The 24298-nt window shown below is 42.5% G+C and overlaps 1 protein-coding gene across 3 annotated transcripts in view; it reads left to right on the top strand.

Annotated features, from left to right (window-relative positions):
- Positions 1 to 24298, top strand: part of PH4alphaEFB (prolyl 4-hydroxylase subunit alpha-1) — a 42639-nt gene that overhangs the window by 7276 nt on the left and 11065 nt on the right. Inside the window, exons 4-11 of one of the 3 annotated variants that reach the window (XM_089581521.1) lie at positions 3670 to 3840; positions 5069 to 5229; positions 5997 to 6048; positions 7065 to 7264; positions 11954 to 12127; positions 12528 to 12752; positions 15331 to 15396; positions 17435 to 17500. In XM_089581521.1, the coding sequence (XP_089437647.1) occupies positions 3670 to 3840; positions 5069 to 5229; positions 5997 to 6048; positions 7065 to 7264; positions 11954 to 12127; positions 12528 to 12752; positions 15331 to 15396; positions 17435 to 17500 (1115 nt within the window). Of the gene's footprint in view, positions 1 to 3669; positions 3841 to 5068; positions 5230 to 5996; positions 6049 to 7064; positions 7265 to 11953; positions 12128 to 12527; positions 12753 to 15330; positions 15397 to 17431; positions 17501 to 24298 lie in introns of all 3 variants that reach the window. The other 2 variants (XM_089581520.1, XM_089581522.1) reach the window with 2 other exon arrangements.

Raw genomic sequence — 24298 nt, 5'->3', positions numbered from 1 at the left:
AGAGAAAGCCCTTGCATGCAGGACACATGCTTAGTGTAGGGGTTAGAGCGGGTGTGGCTTAATCCGCTTATTTTTCATTTCATCATTTCATTTTAATACCTTAAAGACCCACTGGGGGTATTACATAAGGGGTGGGTACAAACAGTCAGTTGAACAAGTGTTATGCTGAAAAATGGTTGGTAATAGCTTCGGCGAATGTGGATGGGCATGAGATGGTGAACTTGCTTTATTCTAGCCAAAATTCTGTTGCAGTGAATGACACGGCTTGTTAGTAGTGCTTCGGCTCCACCAAGGGCTTTTTCAATGAGTTACGAAAAAATACTTGCCATGTGGATGGGTGGCGCCATTTGTTGTAAATGCCACGAGTTACAACCGCTTTCTTTTTTAATAATTAGAAAAAACTTTTAATTAAACTGCGTACTTTTGATACAAAACTAACTTTTCAATGGACATGTGCTCTTGGAGAAAATGAAATGCTCGAAAGCACAAGAAGAGTAGGCGAGCCAGTGAACTTTCAGCAGCAGTCTAAATGATGCAGAGGTGTTGGCTTCTCTGCAATGCATGGATGCTATAGGCTCCTGCAGGGGTAAACTAGTGTAACTGGTGTAAGAAGTATTCACTAAGGCCATGCTACCTGACGGAGCGAGCTTCGTCGTGACAAGTGTGCCATGTTTGGAGTCGTTTCACGCCAGCTCGTGCAGTGTCAAGTACAATGCCATGAGGTACTCAACCCATATCGTTAACGATCCGTGACATTTTTACATGTTGTTAAATGCGTCTATGTCCACTTTTCTTTGCGGAATGCTATGCGGGCATGAAGTTTGCAGCAGAATTCTTTGGTGCCGTAATATATATAACTGCGCTGTGTGTTCAGTTTTGCAGTTAGGCGGCCACCCTAGCTTGCACCACAGCTCGACAGCAAAGCTGGCTGACTGCACTGCACGCAAGGAAGTATATGACTTGCAGCTTTTCATGTCAGTTAATAACTGCCTGCTACTCATGTAGGACACATCATGGATAAATAACGCTCGATTGATTGCCCAAATTCCAAAACTGGTGCCACAGAAACTCATATTTCCAGCAGCTGTAGCTCGCAAACTGCTGAAACTTCACAAACGCTGTTACAGCAGGAAGTAGAGCCTCATAGTTCCTTATTTATGTGCCAGGATGGTAGGACAAATACTGTCATGTGCTCGGAGCAGGAACAGCAAGTCCATGGAGAAAGTTTTGCAGTTTTGATTGTAGCAACACAGTGCTGCTTCGAATGCACATGACCTGGAATCTAGGCTTGCAGCCACACAGTGCGCACCGATTGCGCTAGATTCAGTAGTAACATGCTAATTTCACTAGACAGGGATGGCAAATTAAGCTAGTTAAGCGAGAAGACATGTAAAAAATTACCTCTCCTAAAACGGAATTCTGACTGTCGGCGCCCTCAAGCACAGCTCTTGGACTCGTCTGCTTGTCAAACAGTTGCACGCTGTCACAGATTTATGCGCTTTAATTTCTTTGCCTGTTGCGAAACCTAAGCCATGCACAGGACAGGCCTCGATACCGGTGATTTCAATGCACGGCAGCAGTCCTATATGTCGCTCACCACACTGGCACCGCTGCAGTTGTACAGGTCGATGTTTTCAGAAAATGGAACATTTTGATTGTGTCCACTCTTTTCTGTCTGTTTCACACAGTTCATGGCGTATCAACTCAGTCACACGGTTTTACAGGTTGGACAGAAGTTCGTCTATGACAAGTCGCGAAAAACACTCACAGTTCACATATTACACGGAGTTAAATGCTGAGTCTGGCTGCAGCACAAACATGGCGAATGCCTTGCTGGCCACTAGTGCCGTTGCAGATGACGTCACTTGAATACCTCCTATAGTGATGCCCTAATATAGTGATGTTATGGTAGCATGTTCACAGGGCTCTGGCTTCATCTTACCTTGTATATAGAAAAATGGATGAGCGGTAAAGTTGCCGTATTTTTTATTTCGTTTAGCAATTCGGCAGCTCCGAGACCTAACGAGAAACATCAGTTGACAAAAATGGTTCACTTTAAGAAAACCAGATGCCGCCACTATAACTGGATATTATGATAGCGTGTTTAACTCTCATTTTAAAAATGCCTCCTGCCAGTTGCAATGACTCAGCAGCTAAGGTATGTTGTGCTTGACGTTGGAGGTTCAGGATGTGGCAGCACTGGAGTGGCTGTATTACAATGGAAGTGAAATACAAAACTGCGCGTAGGATGAGGTTATGACATGAACAAAAACCCATATGGCGGGAATTGGCCAGGAACCTTCGAGTAAAGCATCCCTTGTAGCGTACGTTATACCTTTGGCACTTAATGTAATAAATAATAATGAAATATTTCATTTTTCATACCCAGACTCATGGTGTGCCTAAAACAGCAAGGTATTTTTCTTTTAAGCATGCAGCTGTGCTGAAAAAATTGTAGGCTTCATTTCTCGAATAGAAAGCATGCATTCTGCAAAAGGCAAGGTGTCTGGCTAAGAAATGTGGCAAACCTGGACAAGTTGATACCAGTTTATAGGGGGCACAAGAGAAGGGAAGTCAACGGCAGAAGGAGGACAGGGCAGGAAAAGGGCAGCACTCACCCTATCCTTTAGCCACTGTCTTTGTTGTTTGGTACTGTTGTACTGCAGAAGTAGGATACCTCAGTTTGGTCTGAGAAGAAGTTACCACGAAAGAGTGCTTCCTCCCATAAAAGGTGCATTACCAGGAAGACACCTCCAGTTACCTTGAAAGCTGAAATAGCTTTTGGTGGGTTGGGTTGGGCCCATATTCCAACTTGTGTCCCTTTAGAAAATGCCCCTTTCAATGAGACTTGAGTGGCCAAAATGCCGGAAACGGATGCAGTAGCTCAGATGCAGCAGAAAGTGCCAAAAAAGCCAGGTGGTGATGTCACCCAGATTGCATATGTTCCAGTAGTGAAGCGGATGCTCGAGGGCCTCAAGGACATAAATAGCCAACGTGGCAGCACAATCTGAAATGGGGTCTTTCGCTTCTGAGTGAACTCGTCTGTGTTACAGCATTTCTCAGCGTGTCAGCTGGATATAAATGGCTGGATGTAAATATATTTTGATATAATCATATTTGGAGTAAACTTTTTTTTGGTTAGCGAGGAGAGCGCGTTTCAGGGTGGACTTATACACGGCAATATACCGTATACATTGCACGTTATGACTTTTGTGGAGTTTTTTAGAGCGCGTTCATGGAATCTCCGCATAATTTTCGCACCCCTTTTTGAAGCCTTAATTTTAGGAAAAAAAAGTGCACAAATTACACAAGTAAATACGGTATTTCTGGTTTGTTCAAGACCTTCATGGACATCTTTGCATGGCTTAAACATGGCAGCTTAGACCAAAGGAAAATTATTTGGTGCTGAAAGCTGTCACTTCACACAAAACATGTCACATGTTTGCCTCCTTGCACAGAGTTGATGCCTGCCATTTGACCTCTGCTGGCTGCTGTAAAAAGTTGTGCATCACTTCTTTCAAAAATGAGAAGCCTCTAACCATTTTGTGAGCCTTTTAGGGAGAAAAATCTGGCACCACATGTTTTTTCTAACACTGGCTGTTATCTGATGCGAGTACCGTTTTTATGTCTTCCTGTGTGTATTAACAGCACTGGCGATTTCGTTGACAGCAATGGTGGAGAACATCACACACTCGGGCCACTTGCGCTTCCCTGATGAGGAGGACCTGACTGGAGCAGCTTTTGCGCTACTGCGGCTGCAAGACACTTATCGGCTGGATACAGCGAGCCTGGCAAAGGGCCGCATCCAGGGTGTCACCAGGCCTTCTCCAGAGCTATCAGGCAGGCAGCACCATCCAGTTGTTGCCCTTTCTTGCTTGTCCTTTCCTTTTGGGAGGGCTTAAAGAATCTTTTGTGTGTTTGACTTTGTACATATACATTTTGTCACTAACTCCTGCAAGGCAATCTGTTCACAGATTGTTGCAATCTGTTCACAGATTGCTAAGGATGTCTTAAATGCAGCTGACCCAGTAACAGAATCTGAAGAATATCTGCTTTGTTTCTTTATTTGTTATTTTTGAGTTTTTGATTTTATAAAATTGAGCTTGTCTCAACTGGTACCTTGAACATTGTAGTTATGTCCTTAGATCTGGTTTGGGCTTTAGGTATATTAGCTCATTTTAAATTTGGCGAGCAAAAAAATCTGAGTTTATTTTTTTTTTTTAGGTCAAGATCACAGACAGATTGGGCTTTTTTTTTTTTCCAGGCAATTTTTATCCGTGAAAATAATTAACTTTTTTCACTTATTCCGCTGTGGTATATGAAAAGCTTTATTTTTTCTTATTCCTTTCTTAAACAATTTAGAAATGGCAGGCTGCACCAAGGCACTGCTTTGATTGTGGATTTTCCCAATTGATTTTCTTTTAATTTATCATGACTATTTCGTCTCGTGGATTATCATCCTAATGAGCAGCATTTCTGTGTCTGTTATAGACATGCCTCCTGCCTTTGCACAGATGCTCTGAAAATATTTTTTCAACATTACAGCTGTCATTTGAAATTCACAACATCATTAGAGCAGGGCATCGTTAGCGTGGGCAACACTTCACCCAATAATGTCAATATGACATTACATCATTGCCTGTATTTTGAAAACGAAGCACCATAATTACGGCTGGTGCTGCGAAGCATGTAAATTTTGCACATGGCTTACTGTGGGCATATATTGTTTGACCTTAGTTTCCGCTTAGTCTTCAGAGTGATGTTTAATTGTTTAATTTGAGGGCCTTGCTTCTTTCTAAAGCTTTGTAATAACTGTAAAACGTTTAGTGATACAGATATTAGGCATTGTACAGCACACAGTGTGCAAGGCAGAAAACCATGAAATAAGATGTTTATTCCTGTTTAGACTGCTAAGTACACTCCGTGCACTCTGTACATAAGTACTTCCTTTTTTTTAGGGCATTGATATAAAGGCAGTTGACTCTGTGGGCTTTGCACTGCCCATGAGCTTTCTGACATTGCACTTTCTTGACTAATTCCTTTCTCTTCCCATGGCCCATGTTGACAGCTGGCGATTGCTTTGAGCTGGGCCGGCAGTCGTATAACAATGAGGACCACTACCACACCGTGCTGTGGATGCAAGAGGCTCTTGATCGTGTGGATGAAGAGGTGGACAAAACAGCTGACCGGGCTGAGATTTTGGAGTATCTGGCATTTTCCACATATCAGGTATGCTTCTGTTTCTCATGTGAGGGCTTTGGAAGAGAAAATTGCGGCAGTGTGCTTTAAGTTTAGTGTGACCCTTCTCCTCCTCCTGCCCTCACCTCCAGCGGAAGAAAATAAGAAAAGGCCATAGTTTAAGGCAAGCATAGATCTGAAAAGGAGCTGCTTCTTGTCATCAGCATTGGGGTTTTCAGAACTGTCTGCCACTTAAGCTGTTTGTGCTTGCAGGGGAATAAAAGGCATGCACACACTCGATGACTTGAATTCCATTTTGCATACATTTGTAATCAGCGGCTATATTTTGTTCTTGAGGGTAGTGCATCTTGTATCTTTCAATTACCTTAGTGTGATGCCCTTTCCTGCCTTTTCTGTTTGGGTTGTAGTCTGAATGACTTATGTTTTCATGCTACTTTCGGGTGCATTTGAAGAGGGGGTGCAGGCATTCTCCTCAAGCGACAAATTTTCCGTGGAAAACCTATGTTGCCCCCCCCCCCCCCCCCCCTTTTTTTACCAAAAGATGTGAAAAAAAAAAAAAAGCATTGTGCAAATTCCCTTTCCAACCCAGCCAACTCCTCCATGAGTTGCCCATAAATCCATCCCTGGCTTCTTTGAATTTTTTTTTTTTGCTTTCTTAGCCTGAGTCGCTTTTGGATTAAACCCCCACAAATCTAAACCTAAACCTGTTTTTATTTATTTTTTTTATTAACCAGATGTTAATCTTCGGGTGTCACCTATTAGTAATTCTTGCTTTCTTTCTTTCTTTTTTTTTTCAGCAAGGCAATGTTCATCATGCCCTGAAGCTGACAAACGATCTGCTTGCTGCTGGTGAGCCTACATTTTGCTCCTCGAGTTTATGCTAGTATTGGTTCAGTGTTTGCTATACTGGTTGGTATGCACTTTCACCTTATTTTTGTCATTTTGTACAGTTATAGTTCAACAACCAGCGACTAAAGGAACTTCCGAAATGTTAACTTGGTAGAATGTTGACATAAAACAATTGATGTACTATGCACAAATGAGCTGATTCCATGAACAATTGGTATTGAATGTGGCTCAGAGAAATTGTGTGGCCACCTGACTCAACACCTTATCACCTCGTGATATGATGTATAGGGCTTCGTGATACTTATCAGCAATTTTTTTGGAACATTCAGCAAGGACCATTGACATAAAAGATAGGCCATTTTCCTACAGTTTGTCAGAGAGGTTGATGTGTTCATGGCACATGAGCCCATCACCGTAGGATCACTAGCGGTGTTTGGCTGGGTGTCACTAGATCTACCGTGCTCTTGGCAGCTGAAGTCAGAAGCGGGCTGTTTGCATACAGGAACAAATTAGGTTCCATTCACATCTTAATTTCTTGGTCGGAAGCTCATTAAAGCAAAAACACACATAAAAAAAATGTCTGACTACCCATATAAGTTGACAGAGCTGGCAAGCACATCTATTTTTTTAATTCTTTCTTAGCAATTCGGAAAAAAATCTTATTTATGGCCGTCAGCAAAACTACCTTTCTTTTATCGGCTAAAAAAAAACCTCTCTGAAATATGTTGAAAGGCGTGGGTTCTAAATTGAAACCGTCTTAATGCCTTTCTTCATTGATTTGTCATACCCATTTGGCCAGAGGCATTGTAGTAGGCAGTGGTTACAGGTTAATGTTAAAAGCTTTTTAGCCCTTTGATGTAATCACAACAGACAAAATTTCAAAATCGCAAAGTACAGCTTTTCCATATGCAATGCTGGTTTGTGCCAAATGACAATGTAATAGAACTGCGTGGTACTGTAAAAGAGAATAATATTGCGGGACATTAAGCAACATGTAATTTTGTTGTTTAATGCAGCTCCTGACCATCCTCGTGCTCCTGGAAACAAGCGCTATTATGAGGACATGTTGGCAAAGCGAGAGCAGTACATGAAACGTGGCGATGATGGGGACATGTCTGAAAATGATAGTGTGCCATTGAAGAAAAGGTCGCCACTTCCTGATGCTGACTCCGAACGGGGCATCTACGAAAGGCTTTGCAGGGGAGAGAAATTTCCAGTAAGTTTATGTATGCTCGGCATTGTGGGTCATAAAAACACTGTACAGTAGATTACCTTTAAGATGAACTTGAAGGGACTTGAAGGGCAGATGCCCCGTGAGTACCTCTGCATGGGATCGCCGTGTTTCGTGGTTTCTGCAAAAGTTCGTCTTAACTGAAGCACATGTGAATCACATTCATCTTAAGTGGATTTTCTTTTATATTGAGTCCTATATTGGAAACCAACCAAATGGCCTCACAATGTTCATCTTATCTGAGGATTTGCATTAACAGAGTTCGTCTTAATGGTAGTCTTCTGTATATTCTATGTGATACTGATTTATTCTTTGGGACTAAACATGTGAACGCTTAAGCTTTTCGCTAGAAAAGGGGTTAGGGGATAGAAATTTTGCTCAAAACTGTAGCGTAACAGCTGTTTGTACATAACAATAGCTGAAGCGTTTACCTTACCTTGGTAATCCTGCCTAAGCTGCAACAATTGAGGGAAGATGAAGCCTCTATGATTTATCTTTTTGTCTCTGATTCTCACCTTAAAAGGTGGGGTTTTGAGCTGAGTTCTATCCGACGCTGCCACCAGTTGTAGTGGCTCAACTCCGAAGTGGTTTCCCCGCAGGAGTAAGGACGAGGAAGTAGGAAGGCTCAGGAAAAACGACAAATATATTGACATTATTCACATCTTGTAGCAATTAGAAGGACTATACAGTGTAAAAGACGATATGTGGAATATGCCGGACGAAAGAGTCAGGCGCTCTTACATAGCATTTTTGCATCTAGTTCCCACCTTTTCCGCTTTTCGTGGGCGCTGTCTTTGGGTTGTGACTCTGAACCTGAATGGTCCCAAGGCTCTTGAGGGACTTTCTGTTTCCCTTGTCCTTCCTTCGCAAACATTCAGCGTGACTCAGACGTGAACGCAGGCCAGTTCTTGGAGCCGCCTCGGGAATGGCTTGGAGGTTGTCAAAGCAAGGCCATGGGTGGTTCGATGAAACCGTGGCTGCAGGACGGTTAGATGGCGGCGGACTCCCGAAGAGGTGGGGGGGGGGGGGGGGGGGGGTTGAGTGAGTGTTAACGTGTCTCCCCAGCCCAGACAGCTGTTGTGCATCGCAGCTGGGCTGCTTGAAGACTACCCTTGCTTGGAAACGCACTTTCGTGGTTTGGCCTCTGCAAGATAATTTCTTCGTCTGTTCCTCTCTGAGGAGTGGCACAAAGCTATGTTGGAAGTCTAGGTAATTAGTCCTGTATGTTCCATGGTAGGTGTGCAGCTATGCCTGTCACTTGGACGAAGCAGATTGCAGTAGCGCACAACACATTGTGTTGCACTAAAATGCAGTTGTCACAATAGAGCAGCAGGACAACAGCAGCGCGCAAGCGGTGAAATCGGAATGTGACTATACTTGTACCCACCAGAGGACTGTGTATGTGCAAGTGCACAATAAAGCTGTGACACAGAAAGGAATGACTGAACAATGTGAAAATGTGACACTGTACACTGGACTGAAAGAAATGTAAAGGGACAAAAAAGTATAGCTAAAGTACTTGCTTCTTAATGTTCATGAATGAATGGTACATAGAAAAGCATGAATGCAGAGTGCAGGCAGCTGGATGCCATGGAAGCATGTTGTCTGTCAGTCACGATGACTAACGGAACAAAATTCTCTGTTCTATTTGCATAGCACAGGTACACCTGTTCCTTCGCCAGCAAAAGTACGGAGGTAGTATATGTTGAAAATGAATGTGAGCAGGCTTTTGTTTCAATTTTGCAGTCATGCATACCATGAAAGACTGCAATGCTTTAATACCTTGCAAAAGCAGTCGTAGCCATCTGACTTAGATACATTTTGTTTCTTAAACCTGGTCAGGGGCCCCTTAAAGTAGAAGTACACTCCAACTACTATGTCCCAAAATACTGAACTGCAAATCAAATGATTCAGAGTAGTTTATTGCGTGTTCTAAGCTAGACTGGCTTCAGTTTAACTCCTCCCAACCAAAATGCATCCCAGATGTAAAATTTTTCAACGTCAATTGTCCCATTGTCTAACATGCAGTGGTGCTCCAGCTGCGCCATTTGCGGCATTCTGATACATTTACATTTTGCTGCGCTAATCGACTCCAAAAGCGGCAGATTGATCAATATTTTGCCTTAGCTGTGCCAAAAAGAAGACACGATCACGGGAAAACAACTATTTTTAGAACCATTCAGGCTTTCAGCTGGCAACCTACTAAAACATTTCCGCAGTTGGCAACCTAGGGCTCTGGTGGGCTGGCTTGGGGTAGAATTTAGCAGCCAGTTTATATGGAGCATTGAGGAAGGAAAACTCGGGAGAGGCCCTCGCTATTCAAGCCGCACGCCAACAAGTGTGTCGGAAGTCGCGCTTTTGCAAGAACTACTGGGAGTCTTTGGCTGATGGCGCAGCCAGTAGTAACACCAGGTGCAGTGGTGTCGTCTGCTGCAACGCCTGCTGCGCATGCGCAAGCTCGCCGCGACGTCGGCCAAGTAGAGAGGGAGCAGGGGGGAGCCGGCTTGAAAAAATGTGACTTAACCGCCTCTGCTGAGCTCTTTGCTTTCTCCATATAATGGAGGAAGGAAAGAACTCCCCCTGCTCCCTTCGTACTTGTCCACCGCCTCGGCGCGCTTGCGCGTCTGCAGCAGGCAGCAGGCCTAGGAGCAGGTCCAACGAGGTCAAGCTTTGTTGGAACAAAGGAATTTTGGCCTTGCTGATCCACTTCACGAGCTTGATGAATTCGCAGAAAATTCCACAAAGCGTTGAGATGCAGTTCAGCCTGGATGTAACAAACCTCCATATAAAAAATTCCTCGATATTTTGAAGTTTGTGAATTTCCCAGCACCGCCACCACTGAATCGCGTGTATTTCAGACCTTCACGTAGCGAAGGTGTTGTGGCGGTTGACCTTGATGTAACGGAATGGCTACGCCATCTATCTGTTAGACCTGAGCCACTCAAAATTTGGCAGAACCACGCGAAAGTTCGTGACGATCAAGTACGAACTGACATGAGAAGAACGCCGATCGCAGCCAGCGGCTGCAGTTGACGCAACACGCCATGCTCCAGCGCCATTGCCGCATCTCCAGTGCTTTCTCTTTTGGAACGTCATACTACAGTTCATGCTCAAAAGCAGCGAAAACAATAGGGCATAGCAAAAAAGAAACAAAACCAGCAGTGCGCGGCCATCGCCATCGCGCGGTTGCTTGCGTGATTCCGGTGCCGATAGCTCTGGCGCTTCGGGAGCAGGGACGGCGGAGAGCGCCGGCGACGCAAGGTGAGGAGTCCATTTCCTGGGGTGACAGCGAGGGTAAGACCGAGCGAGGGAACATGCGGGAAGAACCATGTAACATACCTCCACGGTCGGTCAACGGCGGCAGCGTGGCCGCGCGCATTCCCCTCCAGCTCGGCTGCGGTGCCCCCACCTTGCGCGAGCCACGGCGGAGGTGGCGGCGGCTGCTGCTGCAGTCGTGCTATCAGTGCAATTGTGAAACGTTTCACCACGTTTATGACTTTCGAGTAAGGCTGTTTTCTGTAAACGCTTTCAAGGTGATTGCACCTACATTTATTTCTTATTTTGGTTCCCGGTCTGCAGTGTCTTCGACTCATTTCGTGAAAACTGCATGTAACGAAAACCTGGATGTAACGAAAAATCTCAGACTTTAATTTTAAATTTTGTTATGACTAGGTTTAACTCTAGAGCCAACATGAAAAAATAGAGTGGTTCTAGTGAATGTGTTCTTGGGACTTTTAGTCAAGCACGCTTGGCTGAACTTGCGTGCAAGACGGTGTCAACATTAATAAAATGTTTTGTCACAGTTTTTTGTGAACACCTTCCTTTATTTTTTTTCTTCCTAGCTACAGATGGCTGAACCTTATCTCGTTGGGAACAAACTCTTCTTTGTTTGTTTGTGAGCTACTTTCGGGTTGCTCCAGGATTATCATTCTGATGCAAAGGTGCTCCAGAATAGATATTTTTCAGCTTTGAAAATTGCTCCAGAACTTGAAATGGCTGAACTACCACTATAACATGCCTTGTACCATCAGGACCAAATGACATAAAATAGGGCAAGTGAAATTCTAGCGCAAAAACATATATATATAGTATTAGGTAAACGCTGTGAGGGAATACTGATGGGGTTTGCCTACAGAGCAGAAATCAACTGCTCTAGTGTTCATTATACCTCAGCTAAAACCTTCTCATTTTGTAGTTTGCGTCTCACTTGTCTTGTTTGCGCTTAATTTAACATTGATAATACACGATAGTACTGGCATTGTCATGCAGATGATTAAGAGTGCATAGCAATGTGCATAGCTGGGCTGCACCCCACCTACAGCCAGCAAAGTGCTAATTAATTAGTGCATAATGTTCATGATAAAAGCGGTGTGCATGGACAGCCTTCAATGGTATTTCTTCTCATGGCTGCTGCGTGTGTGTTTTGAATGGCTTTGGCTGCTAGTGATGGTTTTAGTTCTTTTTCTTGGTTTCCACTCATGGTCCATTTGTACTCCATCTCACTTATGGAGTTGTCACAGTTGTTTGGCTGTTTGTTCATGCTGTGTTTTTCTTTTTGGTATGTGCAAGTTTTACTTCGGCAGTGCTGGTTCCAGTCATGAGATAGCAACTAGCCTCATTGCAGGCTTTGCTCATACTTTATTTATTCTTACCTTCAATGATGGCCTGTTGCAGCCATTGTACCATGACCGGGAGCTAACATGCCAATACCGCACGAACAACCGGCCATACCTGTTGCTGCAGCCAGCCAAGGAAGAAGTGATGTTCCCAAAGCCTCGGATAGTTGTCTACCATGATGTTCTTTCCGAGCACGAAATGAATGTCATCAAAACACTGGCTCAGCCAAGGGTATGCTTATACTTGCCTTTTATTTTTCGTCTGCTTATTTTTTCAGGCTGGTTGACAGATAGGACTTAACTTTCTAATATGTTCTTAAAGTGTGGGAGAGGTAAACTAACTTGTTATAGCCAGACCTTTCAAGCTTGGTCATGTGTGCTGTACCATCAAAATGTGCACTATGAAGTGCAATACTGTGGCGGAATTTCGTTCGTTGTGAATCCTTAAAGCTGCGAAGATCTGTGACGTGCTGAATTGTAGCGTTGCCTTGATGATAGACTTTTTTGTCACAGTTGCATTTCGGCACAATTTTTGTGGCATATGGTTCCTCTCAGTGGAGTACAGCACAATTGGCACATATTCTGTTTGGATCTATGAATCACTTGTTGAATTTCCTTTCAAACTTCTGCAGTTGAGGAGGGCAACAGTACAGAACTACAAGTCTGGAGAGCTTGAAACTGCCAACTACCGCATTAGCAAGAGTGCGTGGCTGAAGAACGAGGAGCATGGTGTGATAGCCCGTGTTTCTCGGAGAATTGAAGACATCACAGGGCTTACTGCAGACACTGCTGAGGAGCTTCAAGTGGTCAACTATGGCATCGGTGGCCATTATGAGCCGCATTTCGACTTTGCTAGGGTATGTGGCTTGTGTTTTACTCAAGCTGTGAATGGATCGCATAGTGGCTGCACGTGTATAACCAGCTGTAACTTTGACATAATTTTACTTATCAATTGCTTCATGTGCCTTTTTGTGTACTGGGCTACAAAAACTAAACAAAAACTTGGATGACGCTTAACCTACCCTTAAGAGTACAGTGCGATAGCATTAAAGATCCCTCCCGTGCAAGTATTCCTTCTCTTTTATAGTCTCTTAGCTTGTGAGGCGTCCTCACACCGCTACTGGCGTAGGGATGCAGTGGTTAAGTGATGTGGCACTTCCCTGGCAGGTGGCTGTTTCTAACACAGCCAATGGTGGGGCTTATGAGACCCAGGTTGTTCTTCCCAAGCTACCGTAAGGCTCATTTTTGCGCAGATAGTTCTTCGGGAGGCTCTCTCTCTCTCTACCAATGAGCTGATGTGCAGTGCCATAGTGGGCAGGTGGCAATTGCGTTGAATTTATTTGAATTAATTTCATTACCAGGTGCAAAAATGGAGAGGTTGCCCATAACCAGGTGGGCAGGTTGCCACCTGCTTTTTCATGACACAGACAGACAAATGCCAGCTTTTCTCATAAACGAGACCTATAATTCTATCGCATTAATATGGGCATGCCACTTTAAATGGTATGGTGACTAAATACAAGCAATAGCTGGTTTCGTGAAGCAAGAGTTATAGGAGTGTTTTCATTCAGATTTGTGTGTAGCCAGAAAAAAGTAACACTGTGCAAATATTGAGAGAAGCACTGCCTACCATACGGCACTGTAATGTCTCGTTGCTTGCTTCATTTCTATGGTCTCCTGTACATCCTTTCATTGGTTATGAGTGGACAGCTGTTTTGTATATGTCATGCTGTAGATCTGCATAGCCCATGCATGTACATTTTTTTTTATGGTGGGTGACTGAGGCTTGCTGCAGCATGTGATTTTAGCCAACCATAATGTTCAACTCTCTCTTGACTTATTTTTACTGCATTAGCAGTAATGTGTCATTTCCCAAAAACCTGTCGTTGGCGGTGTTAGTGGTTTGACGCCTTCGAATAAGTGGAGAGGGGGCACATGGAGAGGAGCAAACACATAGAGAGAGGCGGAGTGGAGAGAAGCCAGTGACCCTACTGTCAGCCGCATGGGTTTTATGAAGGTCTCTGCTGGCTCATACTCGGCTACGTCACCACAGGCATGACGTTTGAGGAGCATGTGCACTGTCACACAGCCATACTAATCGCACTGCTAATGCAGACCCTGTCACATCAGTCACAGTGATCGCCCGTAACTTATTTTCTCTTGGCACTGCCTTAAAATTGACTTATGCAGGTATCTGGGGAAACTAGGAAAGACATTTTTAGTGGATGATATAAATAGCATTTATGGAGTGCTTCTCAACATCGAACCTGCTTGTCTTTTAAACGCCACACTCAAAATACCTATAGTCAAAAACACCTATTGACTATTCACATATGCTATATCAAATAACCAGTGAAAAAAATTGGTTCGCCACCCTCTCCAGCACCCAGAAGTGACCACTGTCTGCACATGCCTCACGCTGCCTTCGTCGTCTTTAGGTGGGGTGCGCTTTTAGGGTGGATTGGTGGAGAGGGGGTTGGGGGCAGGGTGCGTGACCACACCCTGCATGCATTCCGCTTCTCGCTTCGTGTAATCTTTGCTGTCATTGGTGGGATGTGGGGTCGTGAAGACGCGCCAAATGCTTAGAAACGCCTCTTAGATGCCCCACGAAGCCAGGAGGTGAGAGCCCAGAGAAATGCTGCAGGTCTAACATACATAGCATGTGCATGAGACACTGCCCACAAACACGCTGCCGATAATGTCCGCAGATCTGTTCCCACACATTCATAGAAAGATTGGGACAGCGTTTACACCAGCTGGTGTAATGTGATTGATTCTATGATAAGAGTGTCATCTGTCTTTGAATTTTGCTACTGCCTAATGCCAGTGTGTCAAAACAGGAACATTTGCTTAAAGCTCGATGCCAGTGAAAGACGTAGAGGCTTCATTTCTTTAATTTTCTTTCACAAAATCACCAATTGTTTGTAATTATTAATGTTCTGTTTTGTTCATTTCAATGTTGTTGTTTTTTCTTGCACAAGGGCTCCGCAGACACTCAGCTGTGACAAGGCCCAAATTGTCCATTTACCAGTAATACTTCAAAGTCTTTAATAAGTGACTAATGATATTAAATATTATACTTGAAATGTTTAAGACAGTCGTCATACAGTATGTGAAAACAGAAATTCCAGAGACGGGTGTATTTTGAAGGGAAGTAAAAAATTAACTTTTATATGTTCCCATTTTGGAACATTGGCAGGTAAAGGGTTTATGTAGTGTGCTTTAAGAAAATTTTCACATTATTATCGCTGGATGTTGTAATGTTATGTACCTTTGTGTAAATTTGTTTATCAACATAAGCTATCTTATTGTGATTTCCTTAGCAAGAAGCATAAATGTGGCACAAAAAGAATTGATAAATTGTCTATGAGAGATTTTAATGTTATGAATGCCACATAAGCTGTCTGTGATTGTACGTTTTGTTTTCTGATGCAGCGCGAAGAAAAGAATGCTTTCCAAAGCCTTGGAACTGGCAACAGGATTGCCACTTGGCTGAACTACGTAAGCAAAGTGTTGAGTATTCCTAGTGCTTGCTTTAACCATAAATTATTTCTTTTCTTTTTCAGCTGTCTGTAAATAAGTATTATAAATTCCTAATATACTTAGAGTTTTTAAAATCAAATTTTCATGCTCATGACTTAAACAGTGCATCATTTCTCTTTGTGTTTCAGCATTGAATGACTAGAATGCAAGTCGGCTTTTTGTGTTTCATTTTATTTGTTACAAAATTTGCATGCACTGTGTACAAGCATAATGATGAGATGGTCTGTGTCCTGCCTTACATGTTGGTAGAGAATCCCCAGGAACTCTTATTAATTGAAATTCAAGTGTTATGAGCAGGGCTTCAAGTCATGCTTTATATGTTCGAACATATACATTTTGGCTCATGGTTAATTCTGCTTAAAGTAATCTGCCCATGACACAATGTACCTTGTTTCTTCGAAATGTACGTTTGTCCTTGACAATATTTTCCATGACACCGATATCTTAAGTTTTCTTGCAAAAGCCTTCAGGTTAAACTACTGAAGGTTGTGTATCAAGAGGTTACATGTCTGCCTTTATTACTTGAGTAGATATTGCAGAATTGTTTATTCATGAATTTCTGAACCAATACTTTAGGATTGTGAATTCACATGTTCTGCAAGAAAGGTTTGTAGCCAAGTCAGGTGTACTGTTCCTACACGTAGACCCCACAAATGGACTCTGAAGTCAACTTCTATAACTCTTGTAAACTGTACATCCTTGCCACATTCTAAAGTACTGGATCACATAGTATGCCTCATTTGTTGGTTCACTGCGACATTTAAAACTTGATACATTAATCAGAGAAGTGCAGAGCATTACGAGTGCTACAGGTGAGGGTATAGGAGAAGTGTTTTGGTGTGAAAATTACAGGAAGAGGTAATAGTAAATGAAAGAAAAAGGGGAAACCTAAGTTAGAACTAGATGACATGGTCATGAATGAGCATGATGAGTGGCACACTGCACCAGACTCTGTCGAATGTGCAAGTTGACAGAAAAAAGGAAGGAATGAAAGACTGGGCTTGTTATTGTTCCCTTTATCTAAAACAAATTTCCATTTGGGATTGCATTTTTTGGAAGGCACTCTACTGCTTAGGAAGCGTTTCTCAGAGTTGCCAAAAAGTGTTTCATTGGGTTTCTTGGCTTGGTTGAAATTTCACACAGAAGGTGGCTTTTTCAATGTTTGCTTCTCGACACAGTCTGCAACTGTTCCTGTGATGCACTTTCATGAAAAATGATTAAAATATTGTTTTTGTTGGGGCTGCTCTAGATGACATTGTATGCTTCCTCTCTAGTGTATTTGCTTTTTGCTGAGGAACCCATCATCCCTTTAGGCACCTTGGATGAGGCTTTTTTTTTTTCTTTTTTCTGAAAGACTGTCAGTGATAAGGCTACGTGCTCATTCTACTGTTTCAAATGAGTGCCAGTTGCATGAAATCAATGTTCACATCATTTAAAGCCGCAAACATCAGAAGGCTAAATCGCTGATTGTCTGTGACCAAAAAGCACAGTAGTCTTCCGAAATTTCAGTGTCGGTTATTCCATGATTTGAAGCGAACAACTTTTATTAATATGTTCAAATGATTACAAAGGCATCAATATTTGCTTCCACCCTGTGGTCAGTTCTAGCAGCATTACAGCAATTTCCTGCACTTTGTGCTTCTCACAACTTGCAAAAATTTCATAATTTTTTACAGCACTAAAGCTGAGTAACGATATTATTCCTTTTATTATTGACAACATAAGGCCTTCATTATGCTTGTCACTGCAGCTATCATAGCGTAAGTGCTGCTTTTTGTTTGCACTAATTCACTGCATTTTTGTTTTGCATGTCGTTTACGCTATGCATTTTCCTTTGTGTTAGACCTGTAGTATGTGCATTGCTAGTTACCACTAACCCAAATGCTTTTGCAACTGATATTAACCTCTGGAAATAACGTGTGGTGTTAGTAAGCATTGCTGTGTTCTTGTTGTCTTTCTTGCTTATTTTTATCTTTTTATTTTTGCTTTGAAGAAGAAAGGCAAGCAAAAACTACCACTGCACTTGTCAAATGGCAACCGGGTTTCCACGTGGCTTAACTATGTAAGCAGATGTGAGGTCTCCCTCTCTGTCTTTCTGTTCATACTTCTTGCCTTGATTGTTGGCTTTGCTGTATGTTGTAGTGAGCAGAGCTCTTGCATGTTGGTGAATGCCTTGTTTTATTGTGAGCATGCAGCACTGTTGGTGTACATACATCTAACACATTAGTATTAAAATAACAAGACCACTGCAAGCAGTGACAGGTTTGTTTCTTGGTCTCATGTGATTTCAGCTGTTTCTTTGCTAATATGCTAACTGGTTAACTTTGATGCCATAGTTGGGATTAATGGTGAACTGCTGCATTAGGCTACTTGTTTGAAGCTCCAAATAAAAATGTAGCTGAGTCTCAATTTTTAAGGCCCTGTTACTTCAGACTCTATATTGTTTCTAACCATCTTCACATTCTCCAATAGATAAATCTATAGCTGTCATGAATAGCACTGGTTACTTGAATGACCTGTGGACCTGTGGTGTGCACCAGTTAGTACCAACTACAACATGGATCAAAGAGCACGTGACTGTTTTGGTTTTTCTTGCCAGTGAAAAGAAAAGGCCCCAAAATATAGCTCTGACTTTGATCTAATGATGTTCAAGTAACTATTTATTTATTTATTTACTTATTTAATTTTCATATACTCTAGCCTTACATGAGGCTGTGGCAGGAGGGAACAAAAAGTACAAACACATCGGTGACACCTAAAGGTTCCTTCAAAGGCAGAGTACAGGTAGCACCAGGAGGTCCAAATTTCTGTGGTATGCAGAAAAAAAAGTTTATTTAAACATGTCACTGTTATGATTAAAGGGGCTCATGTGTTCACGGGGCTCACTGTTATGATTGTCTAGGGGCTCATGTAGAATACCATATGTGAACCCCTAGTTGCGTGCCCTTTCTGCACTTGTGCATGGTAGTCTGTAGGTAAAGTGAGCCAGGCCTGTTGTATTTCCCTGCTGCTAAAGTGCTGCTGTGCGATGCTGGTGTTTGCCACATTTTGCCCGTAGTAGTATCATTTTTTTTTGTCACATTGAGTTTGCAGGAGAAAAAGAAAAAGAAAATGTCACATGAAGCAGTGCCATATCACCATCTTCTTTTTTTCTTGTGGGTGTCATTGTAGCCTAGTGGCAACAGTAACACTCACAAACATTCTGTTTCACGAGTACCATTGTCGCTGCTGGATCAGCAGCTGGTTAGCATAATTAATATACTGTACATCGTTGTTCCTCAGTCATTTTCGTAAATGACAGAGCAAAACTAAAAGTATTATGGTCACAACTGATAACGATGCTACAGCAGTGTGCTTGAAACAAAGTGTGCCCAAGTCATAACTGTGCACCGAAGCCTAAGTGTGGTGCTGGAAGACTGGTGTCCCTTATGGTGTTTACTTGTGTGTGTGGTACCCATTGTGGTGTGCAGTCAAATCTCCTTAATTTGAAGTCACTGGGACCACGAAAAATGAGGGTTTTTGAATTAACTGGGCACGTAAGAAAAATGAGATCTAGATAAAAAAGGTGTGGGGTTTTAACGTAGTTAAACAGAGTAGACGTGCGAAAGCATGTGCTTAGCCTGGTTGCTCATAGTTTTGCTTTGCTGGGTCTTCGGGCATCTGGCAGCGATATTAGACTCAGGTTAAGCTCTAATCGAGGTTAAGCTGATCTGATCTTTCTGTGCTGCAAATGGAAGTTGATGAAGAAGACGATGTGCAATGCACAGCACGAGTAATGTGTTGCAGTTTAACATGAAGTGGGGTCAGCTGCTGCGATAGCATAGTGCCCTCGTGCAGTGGCCAGCGAAGCTAATCTGTTTACGCTGCCGTGGGTTCGAAACACAGTCGCAGCAATATTTATTTTATTTCTGCATGGGGCTGTTGCTATGCTAGGTTTGGCCAAGGTCGCCTTCAAGGTCACCCTCCTGTTGGCTACAGCTGGCGCGATGCTCCTCCAAATTTACCCAAGCTTCCTCCCACTGGCTGCAGCTTGCGCGACACTCTTCCGAACTAACCCAAGCTTACCCGAGTTACTCCAAGGCTTCACACAAGATTCTTGGTTGGAACCACATTGAGTAGTCTCCAAATACAAGTCACCGCACATGCCCCCGCCCCGCTTCGTCCCGCTGCCGCACTTTGTTTTGCAGATTCCCTCAGGATGGCATTGCACCACGTGGGAAACTCAAAAGCAATAAACGCATAACAATGCGTTCACAAGGTCTGAAGCTAATGGAGATCAAAAGCATGAAAATCGTGCTTCATCCTACCTTTCACACTCGCGTGCGGTCCGACTGACTAGTGGCAAATTGAACGGCTAACGATCCTGTAGTTTTGAATTTGACGCACGCCATTGACGACACTTCTAGCCTAGATCTTCTCCTCTTTCTTCTTCTTTGGGGACGGCACGAAGCTACTGATTACACTGTTGGTTATACTGGATGATGGCCCCTAAAAAGCTTCTGACTGTAAAAACTAGAATGTTAAAAGAAACCTTTGATGGCACAATTTCTCACGATAGGTTTACTGTAAATGTTTTTTGCATGCTTTTATGAAACAGCACTTAACCCCAGAGCACTGATTAGCCACTCGCTTGATATAACTGTGGCTGTGCCAGTTGGTTGTGGCATGCTTACAGACCATATTGAAGGGCTCTAAAGGAGCAGAATATTTGGAGCATACGCTTTTGCCGTGAACTTTTCTGATTTCTTGTCATTTCTTTGGAACACAAAAGTACTTTTGCATCAGGGCTACAGTAACGAAAATTATGCCATTTCTAGTTTCTCCTGTTGCTCTAATGTATTCTAATTTAAATTTAAAAATTATTATATTTAGACGTTTCAAGGTTGAGTAATTATTTCAGGTAACCGCTTTCAATGCTTTTTATCAGTTTCATTCTTACGTCCTGTACCATTTTTTTTTTTTTTTGTCATGGCTCTTATACGCTAGCTAGGACACCGTGTATGGGCCCAAGCTCATTACTTTTGTTAGTGGATGGCACTAAATACTGGTGCTCGATACAACTAAGCTTTGGCTTTTGTTAGGCAAGATTTTTGTCACAGTACATATGCTTGAGCTTTTTGTTCTCTTCCTAGTGAGATAATGCTGTACAGTCAGAAGCGAAAGTTTATGGGTTGCACGTGCTCAGGAGCAAATTTATTGTACCACTGTCTCACGACTTAGTCACCTGGTATTGATGCCAGTGGATGGAGCTTGCACATCCCCTTATACTTGCAGATATTTCAGGCGACTGACTTTCATGGCTTTGCCAAAGTAAATTTGTTTCTGCACATCCGCCTCCTGTAAACATTGCTATTAACTGTGGGTACTCAGTAAGCTGGACAGCACTTTGAAAGGGTGTTGACTGGCCCAGTTGGTACATACTCTACTGAAATATAAATATAGCACAGGAACAACTACTAGTTCAAAGAAGAGATGAACGGTGCTTTCTTTGTGTCTCTTCCTTTGTTTTGTTGTACCTGAGTTGTTCTTCCTATCCATCTATGAATAGTAATGTACCTACTTAGAGTGGTTGTGGCTTTCAGAAGAAGGTTTTTCGTTTGATGGAATTGCATAAAACTTTTTGAGTATATACTAGTCATAATGTTGTGACTATTCTCACAAAATTTCAATATTATATATCTGGATTTTTTTTACAATGAATTTCATTTCTACATTTTGTGAAAAGCCTGCAGAATTAACAAATTGTGACATAAAATTGTTTTAACATTCATTGTATTTTTATAGGCATGCTACAGGTTGAGAAATTCTTAATTTTTTTTGCAAACCACAAATTTTAGTTTTGAATTTTTGTGGTGCAGTTGTCATAGACATGTCTAAACTGAGAACTAAATTTTGTAAAAGACATTTATAATTCATAAAATTGAAAAACCAAGGAAAACCCAGTGGGGTTCTAGGAGTGCAACAAAACAAGTGCGGTCAAAATAAGTGAAGCAGTCGCAAAGAACTCTGTTGCACAAAATGAGTAACAAGCAAGAAAACAATACTGAGAAAAAAAGCATTCAAAATTGACCACCACATTTACTTGTCTGGTAGGCAGCAGGGTTATAGTCCTTGGTGTCCTTTTTAATGCGGTGTTTTTTGGCCCTGTCTTTCTGCACATGACATCCTTTTAAGGGGAGACGCAGGTCTTTAAATCTTCAAAAGATGCGAAAATTTCCATTTTGCAAAAATGGCATATTCGGGATCAATACACTCTAAAGTTCCTGCCTAAAAAGTTTCAAGGTCTTAATTTGACCGCCAACTACTAAAATATCGATATATTTCGCACCTACGAAGCCGGGAAATGGCGATTTCAGAGTGAAATGGGGCAGGACTTCGCACCCGTCGCTTCCCACAACCACGTCCCCGATGGCCGCCATCTTGGTTTTGTTTGTTTCGTTGTCTTTGCACACAGCTCACTCAAGGCCATTGTTCTGCTTTTGTAATTTTCTGAGGTAAAATTTTGCCTAGCTGTGACATGCTCATGCGATGACCTTCTGAAATGACAGAGGGGCCCTAAGATATGAATTCGCAGCATGGTGAAGTTCATTTAAGGAAATGTCAAGCTTACACTGTTCAGCCTGGTGCACTTCACATCTTTGAGGGCTGGGTAAGCCAACTTATCAGTGGGCTTGGGCTATGCTTGAGTCAGGGCTAAGCGTGGTTCTGGGAAGCATGCGTGCTCATGTTTTGTCTACGAACTGGCAATCTTGCATTCAAGGTAATTTGCCAGCTGGCATATAAGGTGTACTCAGGTGCATAGCATAATATGATCCGAGCATAGAAGTTGACGTTGTGCATTTCCTGAGCTGTTGTGCTGCGAGTACAGTTTGTTGGACCCTATAATTCTGTTTCACTTGATCACAACCCTTTTAGAACAGGCACAGATTCATGCTGAAAACTTTGGCTGCATTGTAGCTGCCACTAGAAGTTTGTAATGCATGAAAAAAGGATGTTTATATGATAAACACTAATGGGAGTATAGCACTTCACATACGTGGAAATGTCGCCATCAAATATATTCTTTGAAATGCTATGGGCTGCACATGTTTTTTCTTGTATATTCGTTTGTTCAAATCCAAAGCCATTATTTGGTACAAGCTAACCAGCACAAAGGTTATAGTGTTGCCTTTTGGAAAAATGTTTCCATAAAGTTCACTTCCAATATGTTATGGCGCGTTTTTAAACATAGAAATAACTGAACTGAAAATTGTGGCCAGAGCCACTGACTCAAGAATTGTGATTTTATACTTTGTCAAACAAAGACTTAAACATTTGCATAACAAAGATAGGCACATGACTCAGTTTATGCTGTCTGCTCATATATCATGATAGGCATGAGCAGAACAAAACCAGAGATTTTTGTTTTTAATCTGCTTGCATTTATTTGCGATCATCGGGTATTATGGGCAAGTTCATATAGTTTGAAGTATTTTCTCAGCATATAATGTATGCTGTTGTTCCATTATTGTCGTCACATACGGGCATGGAGCCGCCGCGGTGGCTCAGTGGCTATGGTGTTCGGCTGCTAGCCCGAAAGACGCGGGTTCGATCCCGGCTGCGGCGGCAGAATTTCTTTGGAGGAGAAATTCAAGGCCCGTGTACTGTGCGATGTCAGTGCACGTTAAAGAACCCCAGGTGGTCGAAATTTCCGGAGCCCTCCACTACGGCGTCTCTCATAGCCTTAGTCGCTTTGGGACGTTAAACCCCATAAACCCCATAAACCAACAAACCAACATTCAGGCATGGGCCGGACTGGATTAGTCACTAATGTTGATGGACTGGAAAATGGGACTGATGGCTAGAATTTCTCCTAAACTTAGGCTGGGCTTTCTAGGTAACCATGGGAGGGCTGGGTCAGAAAGCCTGGCTGATGCGGTACTCTTGGTCAGCCAACTAAAAACATGACAAGCTACGGCAGAATGCCACTTACTGTGGAGATTCTGCAGCATGGCTACTTACCGGTGTATTGCAAATAGTCTTATAATTGATCTCTGTCAGCAATGTCAGTGTAAACTGTGTGTAAAGCGGCTCCCTTTGGTATAAAGTTCAATCTTGATATAGCAGTGTTTACGTTCCACAAAAAATTTGAGTAAAATTGGAAAATTGTTGGATTTCCTGCTTTGTCTTTGCAGTGAAATTAATTTCCCGTGTTCCTGAGCACTCCTTAATTCATCATGAAAATAACATTGCTATAAAAGTTCTAGCAGAAATTTCACTGGCAGATTTATGACTGAAATGTTTGTGATGTCACTTTGTGCAGTTATAATAGTGAGCCCCTGTAACACATGGATGCGCATGGATAAGCCAGTGAACTGAAACAGCACAGCTACATTGTGGGTACATGACCTCCTAGATGTAAACTACAAGCTCTGTCATGTAACATCACGCAAAGGAAAATGGTCATCACCACATTGTACCAATGCTTGCCGGCTCTACCTTGTTTATTGTGCTGTCATTTGATTGTCTTAACCAGTGCATCAGCTACAAAAGCTCACTGAATCAGTGCAACTGGACACGACTTGAGCTGATATGTTCCTCAGTGCTTCATTTAGCCGGGGGGATAAATGCTCACAAGAGCAAGGTGTCGGGCTAGTTGGTATCCTGCATACCTGTAAGAACAGCGCTGGTAACAGGATAACTGATGACAGCGCATGTGTCTGTCCTTACTTTCATCTGTCGTCTTGTTCCCAGTGCTGCTGTTCTAGGATAAATGCTGTAGAACTGCAGCTTGCGCATTGTTCCTGCATGTCGCTGTCATCTGTGCGCCAAAATGTGCAATCAAATAATTACACCTGTTTTTAAAAACAAACTACTTCAG

This window comes from Amblyomma mixtum, chromosome 3, assembly GCF_055824585.1.
Source record: "Amblyomma mixtum isolate Tamu chromosome 3, ASM5582458v1, whole genome shotgun sequence".
In the NCBI taxonomy this organism is placed as follows: domain Eukaryota; kingdom Metazoa; phylum Arthropoda; class Arachnida; order Ixodida; family Ixodidae; genus Amblyomma; species Amblyomma mixtum.
The sequence above is the reverse complement of the archived record's forward strand: the minus strand, read 5'-3'. Positions and strand labels throughout refer to the sequence as shown.